The sequence below is a fragment of the Zootoca vivipara genome, chromosome 5, assembly GCF_963506605.1.
Source record: "Zootoca vivipara chromosome 5, rZooViv1.1, whole genome shotgun sequence".
NCBI classification, from domain to species: domain Eukaryota; kingdom Metazoa; phylum Chordata; class Lepidosauria; order Squamata; family Lacertidae; genus Zootoca; species Zootoca vivipara.
This window is the reverse complement of record NC_083280.1, coordinates 62,375,307-62,390,695: the sequence shown is the minus strand read 5'-3', so window position 1 is coordinate 62,390,695 and position 15,389 is coordinate 62,375,307. Positions and strand designations below refer to the sequence as shown.

General features: G+C 39.8%; 1 protein-coding gene across 3 annotated transcripts in view; it reads right to left on the bottom strand.

The window, feature by feature from the left end:
• ADGRA1 (adhesion G protein-coupled receptor A1) overlaps nt 1-15,389 on the bottom strand; it is a 305,321-nt gene that overhangs the window by 131,664 nt on the left and 158,268 nt on the right. For all 3 annotated transcript variants that reach the window (XM_035137651.2, XM_035137652.2, XM_035137653.2), the window contains 3 exons: nt 14,686-14,835; nt 12,698-12,859; nt 8,268-8,471 (listed from right to left, as the gene is read on the bottom strand). In XM_035137651.2, the coding sequence (XP_034993542.2) occupies nt 8,268-8,471; nt 12,698-12,859; nt 14,686-14,835 (516 nt within the window). The remainder of the gene's footprint in view (nt 1-8,267; nt 8,472-12,697; nt 12,860-14,685; nt 14,836-15,389) is intronic.

The window sequence follows — 15,389 nt, the reverse complement described above, 5'->3', positions numbered from 1 at the left end:
ATACAGTGAGGGGAAAAAGTTTTCCTGGGGGTTATTCTGTCTCTCACATCTACAATAAATCTACCATTAAAATTATGGACTGGTCATTTCTTCGTCAGAGGGCAAACGGGCAAATTTAGCAGAGGATCGAATACTTTCCCCCCTCACTGTATATACAAAAGAGATATCAAAATTTCCAAAAGTAGGGGCTCCAAGGGTTGTGTTTTGAAAAACAGGGGGTCTGCAGCAGTTAGCCAATGGGGAACCACTGGTCTAACCTCAAGCAAAGAGAGATATCAATGGAATTATTTGAAGGATGGTGTGGTTATAGTAATTACTCCAAGGAACTGTGCATGCCAAAACAGAGTAATGCACTTTGCATCAAGTGAATCCCCTGACACATGCGCAATAAGTTCTGCTGCGGGGCTGAATATACTACCAATGAAAAAAGCAAAAATTGATGAAAAGAGCTTTGCTTATTTAGAATGCAAAGCAATTTTGCAGTGCATTACATCATTTCAGTGAAGTGACTTCTTTAAGCAGATCATTGCCTATCCTGTGTGTGTGAATTTATAAATAAGATAGTTGCACACTACAGTGCAGAATACAAATATGACACAGTGGACACAATTTCTCTTGTATTTTCATAGGCTTATTACTTGACTGCAAAAAATGCACTCTGCAGTGAAATCTGAACACTAGTTCATCACTTTTAAAAATGTATTTAATTTTAAGAAGTGTGTTGGCTCCCATCTGTTGACATCTCACTGACACTTCATTGTTCAACATGCCTCATTTCATTAGTGTGGAAAAATACTATTGCAGTTATCATTCATGAGTTACGAAGGTTTGTTAAATACAACGTGTTGCAAAAAGCCCTTTATTCTAGTTCATATTTTCTGGCTTTTTCTTTGATAGTACAGCAGCTTGTATTGTTGTTGTTTAGTCATTTAGTCGTGTCCGACTCTTCATGACCCATAGACCAGAGCACCCCATAGACCAGAAGACAGGCACTCCTGTCTTCCACTGCCTCCCGCACTGTTGGCGGCTTCGAGAACACTGTCCAACCATCTCATCCTCTGTCGTCCCCTTCTCCTTGTGTCCTCCATCTTTCCCAACATCAGGGTCTTTTCCAGGGAGTCTTCTCTTCTCATGAGGTGGCCAAAGTATTGGGGCCTCAGCTTCAGGACCTGTCCTTCCAGTGAGCACTCGGACTGATTTCCTTCAGAAATGGATAGGTTTGATCTTCTTGCAGTCCATGGGACTCTCAAGAGTCTTCTCCAGCACCATAATTCAAAAGCATCAATTTTTCGGCGATCAGCATTCTTTATGGTCCAGCTCTCACTTCCATACATCACTACTATTGTATAAAGGTAAAGCCTGACCATTAGGTCCAGTCGTGACCGACTCTGGGGTTGCGACACTCATCTCACATTACTGGCCGAGGGAGCTGGCGTACAGCTTCCAGGTCATGTGGCCAGCATGACAAAGCCGCTTCTGGTGAACCAGAGCAGCACACGGAAACACCTTTTACCTTCCTGATTGGAGCGGTACCTATTTATCTACTTGCACTTTGACGTGCTTTCGAACTGCTAGGTTGGCAGGAGCTGGGACCGAACAATGGGAGCTCACCCAGTCGCAGGGATTCGAACCACCGACCTTCTGATCAGCAAGCCGTAGGCTCTGTGGTTTAACCCACAGCGCCACCTGTGTCCCACTTGTATATCCACTAACAAATGTAAAGTAGGTGGAGAACGCCACCATTCTTGCTTAAATGCAAACTGTGCAGAGGCTGTAAAGCCATAGGTGACCATAACTAGGCACCAGAGAAAGAGATCACTATGGACATAAGTGGGGACTTGTTTTTCTGGATGACCAGTACCCTTAGACCTTGTAAATATGATATATTTTGCAGCATTATAGCAGTGCAGCACCTATGTGATTGACAGACATACTGTTGCATCCTCAGCATTAATAAGAATTTTGTCACTGATGCAAAGGCAGAGTTGGCTTTGATACCTCTCTATTGTTTTCTATAATGTCATACAGTCACCCACGATAAGGTCTTACTCCAATATATAAAGCAAACATCTAAGCGGAGAGAGACAAATACAATGAAACGAGGCAAGGTGCCTGTGTCTCCACAAAATCTCTGTCTGTTATTATCAGACATCTGATTACTACTGAGAGATAAAATCAATACTAATATCATTTGCGTAGGTCAGCTCAATACTAATAAACATTTGCGCATGGCTACAAGCTTGCAGGAAATATATCAGCCTGAAAAGATTAAATAATTTTCCTTCAATGTAGCACCGTACTGATATTTCTAAGTTCATGTATATATCATGTATATGATATATACATGGCTTCTAACTAGGGATAAAAAAAAGACAATAGTTCTGAGGTCTGGTAATGATATGTCAAAGAAAAGCAAGTGTACGAAAGGACAGAAGTCTACATATTTTTGCAGTGTAAGTGTTATTACTGAGCTGTCCCTAAGTTAAACTTAATACGAACGAATGGCTGAAATGCAGCAAAACTATAGCCTACTAAAACTGATTGAAAAGTTCCATAGCCAACCATTATGGAGGCTTCCTTGCATCTCTGAAGAATGTTAAGCAAAGCCAGTGTAGGAGAAGATAGCAGACTTAATTGAATTGCATAACGTTTTGTTAACTTTATTAGAACCAACCAAAATATACCAAAATGGAACTTAAGAACTTTAAAAATGTGCCCTTCCTGCGCATCACATTTATATATGAAATATAAATTTAGCACCGGCATTTTAATATTTGTACTCTGCAGTTTGAAAGCATGACAGTGCAAGTAGATAAATAGGTACTGCTGTGGCAGGAAGGTAAACGGTGTTTCCATGTGCTCTGGCTTCCATCATGGTGTACCATTGCACCAGAAGTGGTTCAGTCATGTTGGCCACATGACCTGGAAAAGCTGTCCGCAGACAAACGCTGGCACTCGTCACAGTTCTCTGTGCGCCAGTAGTGGCTTAGTCATCCCAGCCACATCACATGAACAAGAAAGCTGTCTGGGGACACACACAAGCTCCCTCGGCCAGAAATGTGAGATGAGCACCCCACCCCATAATTGCCTTTGACTGGACTTAACCATCCAGGGGCCCTTTACATTGACTGCTCTGGTATATGTAAGGAAGGAAATGCTGGACATATTTCAGGCAGGTCTCAGTGTGTGGGAAAGGAAAAGTCTTACTTTTCTTTTGATAGGCCATATCAGACCAAGGTGAGCGAACCATCACATGAATTCTTTAAAAGCCAAGCACAGCCTATTCTTCCAGACCATGTATCTTACAGTAGTTAAAATTAAAGCCAAGAAATGCATACATTCCTCTCTTCTTCTTTTTTTGAGTTTTCAGTTCTATTGCTATTAATGGTTTCTTTTTCCACTGTGAGAATGTGCTTTTGATTTGTCAAGCTGCATTGCAAGAGATGTCTTTATAGCAAATGTTTCAAGCTGAACTGGTTTTATAAATTTATGCAGAAAGCACAGAGCAGAACCCTACAGAACATTGTAAGAATATGGCTGGGATCCAACAGAATCTAGTGCAAGCAAAAAGGTTGAGCAAGGGGGACCCACACTTTTCACTGATTTCCCTTTCACCTGCAACCTTGCAGCCATACCCCACAACTTTCCTGTGAGCCCACAACCTGGCGGTCAATATGAGCTTTTTTAAAAAATACAGAGTAGAAGAGAAGTTAGAAAGCCTAGTTTATTCCTGGTTAGGGAAGTTTTTAATGTTTCATCTTTTGTCATGTTTTTAATGTTCTGTTGGGAACCGCCCAGAGTGGCTGGGGAAACCCAGCCAGATGGGCATGTTATAAATATTATTATTATTATTATTCCATGAGGGGAGAAATGGTGCTCATAATTATTGTGATCAAACCCTTTAAAAACAGTACTATGCACACCTACATGTTTATATTATTTTTGAATCTTATTTTATTGCTACTTGAATGTTAAGGACAAAAAAGGGGCATGACTTAATTAACGTGGCAGCTGAGAACCAGTGTTGCACTTTAATTTTGAATCATAAAAGTCAATACACTGTTTTAAAGTTTGAATATCAAGCCAGCCTGAAAAGAAGACTATAAATATGTTGGCCTTCTCTCTAATGGATTCAGTCATAGAAATTCTAGGACATAATCCAAAGATCCATATGTGCAATTGTGTAGAAATGAAAACTGTGCTGCGCTCTGCTCTGTCTTACACATCCAATATTGGTACAGCCTACTACACAAGCAAGGTAAAATAAGTCTAGAATAAATAACTAAGTATGCCAGACAACGTAACCACTGGTGCATTGTTTCTGTGATTTATGTCTTCGTATTGTCAAGTAGGAAAGGTTTTCAAATGTACACTAGCTGTACCTGGAGCTTAAAAAGAGGTTAACAGTTAAGGATCTACCCTAACCAAAAAGAAGGATATTGAACCCTAAGCCTAGACAACCCTTCTACCTTCAAGGAGCAGACTAGGTCACAGCGCAGGCCCTGATCTTGCACACACAATGTTTACGGAGTGTGTGTGTGTGTCTTCATAGCAGTATTTTACCAAAAGAACTATACTATTGTTTCAATATTGCACAAGGGAGCTATTACAGAGGCATAAGTAGAAAGATCTAAGGCTGCTGGCACAGGGAATGGCAAGAAATAACTTGGGTTATACTGGTTTGCTCAGAAGTCACTAACAGTGCTAATATTTTAGAGTATAATAAAATACACTTCAGTCTTTTCCTTTTTTTGCTCAGCTTCATTCATCTGTCAACTATTATGATACCTGAGCATATAAAATACTGGTGCTAATTTAGCCTGCTGAAAGTGTTCTCAGAAAACTCACGGGACATATATGGTATGTCCCAAAATGTGGGTCTGATGGTAATGCTGCATATGCTGCTTTACAAAGATTTCCCCCTTTTAGCGCCGTTCTGTGCCCAATAAGCACGAGTGAAGAATTCCACACTCCAGTCTGCTGCCCTGGCTCCGCCCACCTGCCTGCCCCCGATTGAGTAGTTCAAATTTTAGGCAGACTATCCCACCATCCACAGCAGCCAGCCATGGATGGATCTAATGGCCAGCTGCAAAAGAGGCGTTTTATCACCTCTGAGGAAATTGGAGGAAGCTTGTAATGGGCAACAACTGTCGCCCACCCTGGAACCAGATAAGCAGCTGTTGCCACCTGCATGTGTTTAGTTGAAGAAGCCATCCAAGAAGCATATAACAATGTCAGAATCACCTCCCCCACAATGGGAAATTATTGTGCAAAAGTTTTCGTTTCTGTTTTTCAAAATTTGAAATTCAGAGCTTTCACACAGATTGCTAATAAAAGGAATACTTTGTTACTGAAACAAACATTTGCCCTTTCCTGCCACTTTTCATTTTCTTTTTATGCAGCTTTAATGTTCCTTTGGTTTTGTATTTATGATAAAGAATAAGGAAATAAGAAGATTTTACTAATTCAGTATTTTGATAAAGCTAATTTTGGATGTGTGGTGATTTTTAAATAAATGGATGCAGGCAACTGTCTTGTCATCGTCTCCCCCCCCCCCAAATGAGAATAGTTAGAAAATGAATTATGAAATTATGCAAACATTATTGTTTCACGTACTTTAAGAAGACCTGCTAGGCATAACATGGATTCCAGTTTAATTGAATATTCTGGGTTAAACTTTACCTTTTCAATTATGGAACCAAAAAAAGGGGGCTTTCTGTTGTACTTTTTTGAAAAATTCACCTGCAAAATATTTAGTTCACTGAAACAAATCATGACAATCCAAGCCTGGCCAAGAATTTGGCTTGGACGTTTTCAACAAACATGGAAAAACACGTAAGAAAAGATAAACTTTGCTAAAGCTCTTTATATAGCAATATACTGCCAAGGTTTTATTCAAATCAAATGTTTTGCCATAGGTTGAGATAAGATGCCTGCATGTTCTTGGGTAAGAAGGGAATCTAATCACTTGTTTTTCATTTTTGCTTTGTCTTAATGAAAGAAAGAGGCTTCAGAACTTGGCAGGCAAACATATTTGGAGAAAATGTTAATTTTCTGTACCTGAAAAATATGAACAAATGTTTTGCTCTGGTTACAGCACACAACAGCACTTAGAAATGGGATGGCATAATTCCCTGGCTGACTGGCAGGCATTGGCCTCTGTGGCTTGCTTGAAGAACAAGGTCATAACAGAGAGAAAAGAGGCAGGAGCATGCAACACTGTGCTAGATCATCCCCACCTTCTCTCTCTCTCTCTCTTTGACTCCTGTAGTCCCTGGCACCAGTGAAACCATTTAACGTGGCACATGGACAATCTCCTAAAATGGGAAGATTTCCTCGGGCAACAGCAACATGAGAATGAAGGATACTGGTGCAATGGGGAAGAGATGGCTGTTCTGCCTCCAAACTAGAGTGCTGTGTGCTTAGCCAAGTTGCTGGGCCTCCATCCTCACTGCCTTTGCCCAAAGCCCGTAGGGCCCACGGCACCTGGCACAGAATGTTTCCTTGTTTTCAACATGCATGGGTGTTTGCTTGCTTTTAAAATCCATTTCCTTCCCCCCTTTTCATTTGCATCCCACCTTTTTCTCAAGGTGATGTGCATGGTTTTCCACAACAACCCTGGGAGGTATAGAGTGTATCACAGAATTGGAGAATTGGAAGGGACCCTGAGGGTCATCTAATTCAACCCCTTACAATGCACGGATCCTGCCCACAGCCATCCCTGTGTGGGCTCTAGCCTCCAACCTCCTGGTTAAACAGCCAGATGTACTGGCCCATTGTGCCACAGGGTTGATTTTAAAAATATATATCTTAATCCAAGATTGCATTCAACTGAACTAGCATGAAGAAACATCAGTAGCAATGATAGGATCTGCTATTCCGCCCTCCTCAAAAACAAGACCATTTTGAATACTTTCTAAAAGATTACAGGATATATATGCAGTATTTCACTCGTTAAGAGCTGTTCTATTATGGCACATCCCGCAATGCTGAGATGTGGCTTCTCAGATGGGTTTTTAAAAAGTAATCACTGAAACAATGTGCGCCACATTTCTCTCAGAAACTCAAAAGCACAGAAGGGTAAGGGAGGGATGACCACATTTAAAGATTTTCAGGAGTTCCAGAACCAGCTTTTCAACATTTGCTTGGGAAATGTTCTATAATACACGAATACTTCAAAACTTCAAAAACTAAGCCTATTAAAATAAGATTCTGCTCAAGGATAACAAGAACTTCAACCCGGAACACTCTAAATTTAATAACATGCTCAACCAAATGCAAAATTCTATTTAGCACTGGATCAGAATCTAATTGTTCTGCTTCATTATCCAATACAAATAATACATCCCACTAAGGAACTTGTGTCTATTTGCTTTCTTAGATTATTTCAGGCCCCCTATATATGCATAGTAACAGAACTGCTAATATTTTTCGTAACATTTCATAAAATAGAAGTGCCTTTCCAAACAAGGTTTAATATTTCTTTGTCACTTGTCTAGCATTGCTCAAATCATCTGAACATATGATGGACGCCCCCCTTTACAAATTTTTCAGTGTGTCTCATATAAACATTCAATATACATTGTAAAGGAAACAGTACATAACAAACAGGAAAATGCATAAAACAATTCCTAGTCACAACTGAACAAACAGCAGCAAATCCTCTCACAACTAGTAACTCTTTTTCAATATCTGGATGCTTTTATGCACTTCTGCTTTCTAGTAAAGGGAAGATAATCCCCACCCCTACATACATTCAATATATACCTACATCCTTTGGCAAAATCATAAACTTGAGACAAAAGTAAAATGTGATTTTTATATTTATTCAGTATTACTACTACTAATAAATCAAGTGAACCCTGAGTAAATAATACATTTACTCCATAAGTTCGATGGATTTAATCAACTTTGGTCCACCTTGTCCCTGGGCCAGGATCAGGATACCTACAACTATTTTTTGCTGGAGACCATCGATATGATGGCATTTCAGTCCAGTTTACTTTCATACCTCAAAAAGCCCCACATGCTTTCACACTATTTTCATTGTTCTCACCATTCAAACAATGCAACATCTAGGATTCAACATCAAGTATTAGGGGTGTGTCCTTAAATCGACGCACACAGTTCCGTAAAAAAATATTGCCAATGCACTTGCAAAACCAGAAGGAAGTTCAATTCATCATTTCAGATCACTTATCCTCATTGCTCCAAATGCAAACTATTTTATGTGTAAATTCAGTGTATTTGTTGGTTATACCACTTACCATTGGAGAGAAATTAACCACAGAGGCACCATGACTGCCAGCATTGCACTTAAAATTCAAACGTTGGTCTGTCTCCCTGTTCCCTTTGTTGCGGCTCAGTGGCCTGTCTGGATCTGCAGATATTTTCTGGAAGGCAGTGCAAGTCACCCCCATGAAGCTGGATGGCTTGATCATAAAGGCCTCCAGAGCAATATTAAGAGAAACCTGTCAAAACAAATTTGAGGAGCTGGTGTAGCTTTAACATATTTTTACAGGCAATAACTTGTATAAAATCTACATTACGTATTTGCATATGCTGTACTATACAAACACACATACATAATGCATCACAAAACACCATTCATGTGCACCCATAAAGTTACATAGCTTATAGGCTTGCATCACTATTTTTAATTTTTAAAAATGTACAAGGATCTTCTTTTTTAAATGTAAAAGGACCTAACTCATTTCTTAAATTTTATCTTTACAGAGAAGAACTATATTAACTGAACAAAATAAAAAAAATTCCTTCCAGCAGCACCCTAGAGACCAACTAAGTTTGGTATGAGCTTTCGTGTGCATGCACACTTCTTCAGATACACTGAAGCAGAAGTTCCCAGATGCTTATATATAGTCAGATGGTGGGGGGGGAGGTATTACTCAGAAGGGTGGAGGGAGTGGGTGATGGACAGACTGATAGTTGTTGATGACCGTTAACGACTACAAATGGTCTACAGGAAAAAGCAAGGGGTGAGAAGTCCTACGTCAGACCAACACGGCTACCTACCTGTAACTAGATATTAACTGGAATAATTGCATTTTAACAATCAATAGTTGTTTGTTTTAACAAGATTCCTACAGTCAGACGCTCACCGCCTTTGAAATGAATGGGAAATGTGCAGGAATTCAGATTGGCCAATTTCATCCTGCAGTGCTATGGCAGTAATAATTCATATCATATTACTATGGCAAATAATGTGGTCAAGGAAGGAATAGTTCAAGTTTCTCTAGAGTATCTACAGCCAAATGGATGGTCTTCTTGAATTTAGACACATTTCTTAGGGTTCCATGATGTAAAGTAGTGATTAACAGTTACAGAGGAGGTGAAGTGACAACAATGGTCAAAAAAATATTTTCAGTTTTGTTAGCTGGAATCATTTACATCTTCAAGAAGATACGGTCTTTTCATATTAAGAGAGAAATGGAGACTAGCACTGTCTCAGCGATGCAGTTTGCTTAATTGCTGCTGGCCAGCCTCCAAAATGAACAGCAGTTGTTTGGTATTGTACGAGACTACACAGAGAAGTCTACAGCTTTATTTACAAGTTGAAGTTGACTGTACGCTAATTTGACTACAGAAAGGGGGGGGGGGACATAAAGAATGGCTAAGTAGAATCAAGACAAAGAAGCAGTCTGTCTAATTGTCCGCAAAGGGAGATAGTTACCCTTAAACAACAACGAGAAAAATGACCTATGGTACTTGACATCTAAAAACATTTACCGTCGTGTCATCATCAGCTTCTGGATAACTAAGCAATATATGCATACTACATATACAACATGAAGCAACCCGTGTGTGTGTGTGTGTGTGTGTGTGTGTGTGTTAGTTCTGGCTGGACACACATTGCAGCTTACTGACTTCAAAAACAGGTGCAAATATGAAAGGGGAATGCAAGGGGAATCAGCTCTACCAATAGTTCCCAGTAGGGGAGGTTTTACAGATAATGGAGAGCCTTCCAAATAACAGAGATACAGACAGTTACTCCCAGAATCAGTGAAGTCTATCACAGTACAAAAGCCAACTATCACCAGGGATAAGAAAGATATATTGGAAGAGGTGACAGAACAGAACCATGTGATTTTAGAAGACCACAATAATGATCACAGGCCAGCCACATCACAGGCATCAGCTAGCAGAGCTAAAGGAGAAGTTTCTTGTTTCTCCTAGACTGGATGACAAAATGTAGACTTTTTAAGAAGTTGCTGACAACTTGAAGACATTCCACTAATTTTAGGTAGCCTCACTACTTCTTGTTCAGTATGTACATTTGGTGAAAATTTAATGGACACATTCAAAATACTTTGAAATTGTACACCATCATCCAAGCTCACAGATTTCCTGATTCACAATATCTTCTTTCTCGATCAAGTTTCAGCATTTTAATTCCACCACCCCACTTCCCCCAGAAAACAAAATTATGCCTTCAAATATCTGTTCAGGGTTTCCACAGCCACCTTAGAATTATTGGAAAAGTTAACAGAGCTGAGTTCAGCTGTATATCGATGACACCTCAGTCCAAACCTCTGAAGACTACAACCAGTAGTTTTATGTGAATGTTGAAAAACATGAGGGTCAGGGTGGAACCTTATGGCACCCTGAAGGCCTATGGCCAAGGGTTGGAACTACCTCCTGAACCCTGATCTCCAAGCAGGACCAGAAGTACTGCAAAACAATGCCCCTTAGTTGCATCCCCAAGAGACTGGCCGGAAGATACCATGGCTAATGATATCGAAAGCCACTCAAAGATCCAGGAGAACCAAGATCAAACTCTCCCTCTATCCATTTCCTGGCATAGGTTCATCTGAAACCCAAGCCAAAGGCAAGTCTGGAATTTTAAAACAAGGACAACTAAAAGTACACATTGTTATGATTCACAAATAAGTTATGCAGTATCTAACTGAAACTTCAGCAAATAAAATCAAATTGAGTATGTTCCCACCACTCTGAATAACTCCTGACATGCCCTTCCCTATTATGTGAAAAGCACAGCACAATCTATAGGAAGCTCATTCAGGAAAGGTGCTCTAAGGACTCCTGTTTTTCCCTTCCTTTGATGTGTGGAAGGCAGATTCCAATAGATAAACTATCTAGGTTTCCAATTCGTTGTTTCATATATTGGCATCCAAAGGACTTCTTCTAGATCAGAATTTGTTTTTGCATGTTATCGTCCAGTCTCACTGAATACCTGCTGCTGTAACATGAAACATGGTAGTCAGAGATAAGAACTGACTTCTAAATGCAAAACTAAATCTGATTATGGATCCTCTGCTACGGCCATATGGCATCAGTTATATCTTTACTAATATTCTGACGTATGCAACTAGCTGGAAATCCTAAGCAATGCAATCCAAGAAATGCTTTCTGTTCTAACAGAAACTGAGGTTTGGAAGGCTTTTATTCTGAACTATCACTTTATTATTTGGTTCATATTATTAGGGGAAAGTGTGTTCTAATAATTCAAAAGCAGTAAAAAGGGAAAACTAATAGTTTAAATCAGTGGTTCCCAAATACGGTAGCTAAGTACTGCAGACCCCCTGTTTTCCAAAAGCCAAGCCACGGACCCCCTACTTTTGAAAATGTTGATATCTCTGTGGTAGCTTTTGTTATGTGAATGGTGTCACCATATCCTCCATCATGTCCCAGCACAAAATTGGGCCACTCCTGTGTGGGTCAAATGACTTGCATGTTTTTGGGTGCCCTGCAGAATGGAATGTCCTGGACAGTTGCTGGGTATGTATCACAGACCCCCTGGGTGGCTTACGCAGACCCCCTGCAGTCTGCAGACTACCAATTGGGAACCACTGGTTTAAAACAACTGGTTAAAGGCAGGAGCGGGCAAAGCAAACCTACTGTTCATTTTCTGGGTGATTTGCAGTAGACTTGCAAAAGTTTGTGACTCTAAATTGTTTAGCAACAGCGACAACAAAACTACTATTCTCACTTAAATTGGGCTTTTTAAATGAAGAAAGGTAGTAGTAGTTTTTGTGTGAAAGGACTGTGAGGTCAGTTAAGCTCTGGCATTGGAAACACATTCCTAGGTTCAGAATATGCTCATAGGTATCCTGTGTTTTGGTTTTATTTTTAAAAAATGGTTGTGCCTTTTGCACCTGGCTTGGAGTTTTAGTAAATATATAGAGCTTGGAGTTTTAGTAAATATATATATATCAAAAATCAAAGTAGATGTGACAAACTTTGTTGTCACAAAGTCTAGCCCTATTCCACCTCTACATTAAAGTATATCACTCTCAGCAGAAATAACTAATCCCACAGTAATTACTCTTGGTTGGTGGTGTCAGACTCCTTCTGTCTCTACGTAACTCAAAATATGATTACTACTACTATTAAGTTTTCAAGTTGTGTGTTGCAACATCTCAAAACATCTCAAAAAATATGGATCAATCATTTATCTAATATAGATTATCGGTCACACCATGGTGGTAGTGGTTTTAAAAAAGGGGAGTACCGGTAAGTACTAATAATTATTATCATTTCTAAGTCCTGGTGATGAACACCAGCTCTTAAGACAACATGCATTGGGTGCTACAAAATCAGTTGAGATATAAACCAATACTGTATGCATACCCAGATCCCCCCCCCATCCCTCTCTGCTTCTCCCTCCTATTCCCACATTTTCCATATCAAAAAGCCACAAATAAATCTCAAGAAATACCTTTGATATGACCTGTGTATTACTGGTCAGAGTTTGATTTGCAATATGTTCCACACACTGTACAATCCTAGTACAAGCTTTATCTTCCTTTTGTGCCATCCATAATACATGGTCATTTACCAGCATTATATTGCTGGCAATCTCAACTACAGCATCTGCAAGCTGGTAAGAGGGAAGGGGGGAAAAAGACATAGTGCAAAGTATTTGACTACTGCACAACAATGACATAAAAGCACAATTGAAAAGCAGCTACATTTAACTGGTCTAGTGAGCATTTCAGGAATTACTAGATCTTAGGGCATCAACCTAAATCCTGTATTCTGGCTATAAAACTAAATTGATTTCTTATGGATAAGCCTGTCCCCAAGTCAGTGACTATAAAGTCAAAACTGTTTCAGAATTATATGAGCCCAAGCAATAATGTTCCATTGACATAAAGTATATCATGCTATGAGTGCTTTACCAGTGATTTGTTCCTCTTCCAGCCCCTGCCCCGACTACAGATGCAATCTAATCCCACTCCATGTATTCTTTTTCCAAGTTAAGTAAATGTGAGAGAGGGGATAGTGGGGATAAGCAACTAGCATCTCTCTCCCAACTGTTCTTCTCATTGCCCTCCATGAGGATGAAGTGGGGGGGGGCTCCTGTTCTTGTGCAGGATCCCTGTTTTATAAGTAAATAAATGGCTAGTGCCCCGATTCAGTTGTGAGGTCAAATACAACTTGAAATATGGGTTATGCTACTATATATAGTGACTATGTGTATCAGGAGTGGGGAATCTATGGTTCTCCAGATGTTCCTGAACTAAAACTCCCATCAGCCTTAACAAGCATAGCCAATGGTTTGGGATGCTGGGTGTTGTAGTTCAGCAATATCTGGAGAGCCAAAGGTTCCCCATGCCTGATGTAGATTGTCATCATTCTTTTAGTGAAAGCCCAAACCCAAAGGTTTTCACTAAGATGTGTTAAGCATCTCACTACTTTCTACAAAGAATGACAGAGGACAAGATGGTTGGACAGTGTTCTCAAAGCTACGAACATGAGCCTGACCAAACTGCGGGAGGCAGTGGAAGACAGGAGTGCCTGGCATGCTCTGGTCCATGGGGTCACGAAGAGTCGGACATGACTAAACGACTAAACAACAACTATTTTTTTATATAAATCTATTTTTTAATACCATGTTGAGGCCTTGCCTCTTTTACCCTATTTGGGTTTGGTACTGACCCTCTTTTTTCCCTTTGTAAACTATGGGGAATGCATGCCCACTTTGGGTCACTGTGCCAACTACCTATGAAGGCACCGTGAATGTTGGAGAAAGCAGATGTCTAGAAGTATCAAAATATATGAAGCACATCATGCCAGCTTGCAGCTAAAATATTGTTCACGGCAATAATACTAAATAGGATTAGAACTCTTATGATATTTCAAGAACTGCCTTCATTTCAACCTTAGTGAAGAAGCTGTGCATAAAACAGAACAAAAGGACCCCCTACACACACACTAGATCCAGCCAATGGGGTATTAGGTCCAGTATCTTGTTTCCAGCTGTAACTAGACATAGCATCTAGGAGGCAAGCACAAGGTCTGAAAGACGCAGCCTTTCCCCACCAGTAGTAACTACCCTAACCATAATCTGTCCTGCAGCCCTCTATGTATCCTGAAAATCTGCTCCAGAAGAATGAGGAATCCTCTGGAGTAAATTTTGGGGGTATGGAAGGAGAATAAGCTCATTTAAACAAGTGGAATTGTGTTTGTATAGCACTGGATACAACCCTATATAATTATTGTTGTAATGGGGGAAAAAATCTAATTCCAATGAAATTAAAAATGTGCATACTTGAAGTATCTGGTTGAAAAGTCTCTTAAAATACAGAAATTTTTGCTGGGTATTTGATGCTGGGTATTTGATACTAAATTTAAGATTATGCCTCTGTTCTTTCTTTTTCAGCATCCAACAGTCACATATTCATTAGTTAGACAGTATCTTACATCTTTTATTTCATCCATATATATGATTAGCTTTTCCAGCATGTAAGCCAAATAGATAATGTCCTCCTTATCTGAAAAGTTGGCAGCATCTCTTGTGTAGGTTGCAAGCTGATGGGAAAATTCAAGTGCATTGGTGGAATTAAGATGCATCTGGAAATAGAATACACAAAAAAATGCTCCTATAAAACACAGCCAAATGTTTAACCCCAGTTGCACTTTAAAAAAATAAATAAATTCAGTCTTACAGATGAAAAATGTATTCATGCAAAAATTCAGTCTCAATCTTCAGCCCTTTACAGGGCAAAATACTTGCTACAAACAAAGCCGTACACAGTTAAGTCATCAGGTAACTTTTACACCTTGGTGCCACTACCACTGATCCTGCTTCACTAGCTTGCTAACTGAACAGATGTATTAAGGATAGATATCATGAGCATCTTGTGTGAATCTAGAAGTAGGGAGTAGAGAAACTTTGGCCCTCCAGATGCTGATGAACAACTTCCATCAGTCCTAGTAAACACAACCAATGGCCAGGGATGAGGGGAGTCATAGCTCAACAACATCTGGAAGGCCAACGTTTGCAGGCCCAGGTGCACTAAGCCCTCTGCCAGGGCCAGGAATTCAAAGAAAGCTATGAAACACAGGACAGCCATGTTGGGATAAAATACAACCACAACTTTATTAATTACAGATGTAAGTAGGTT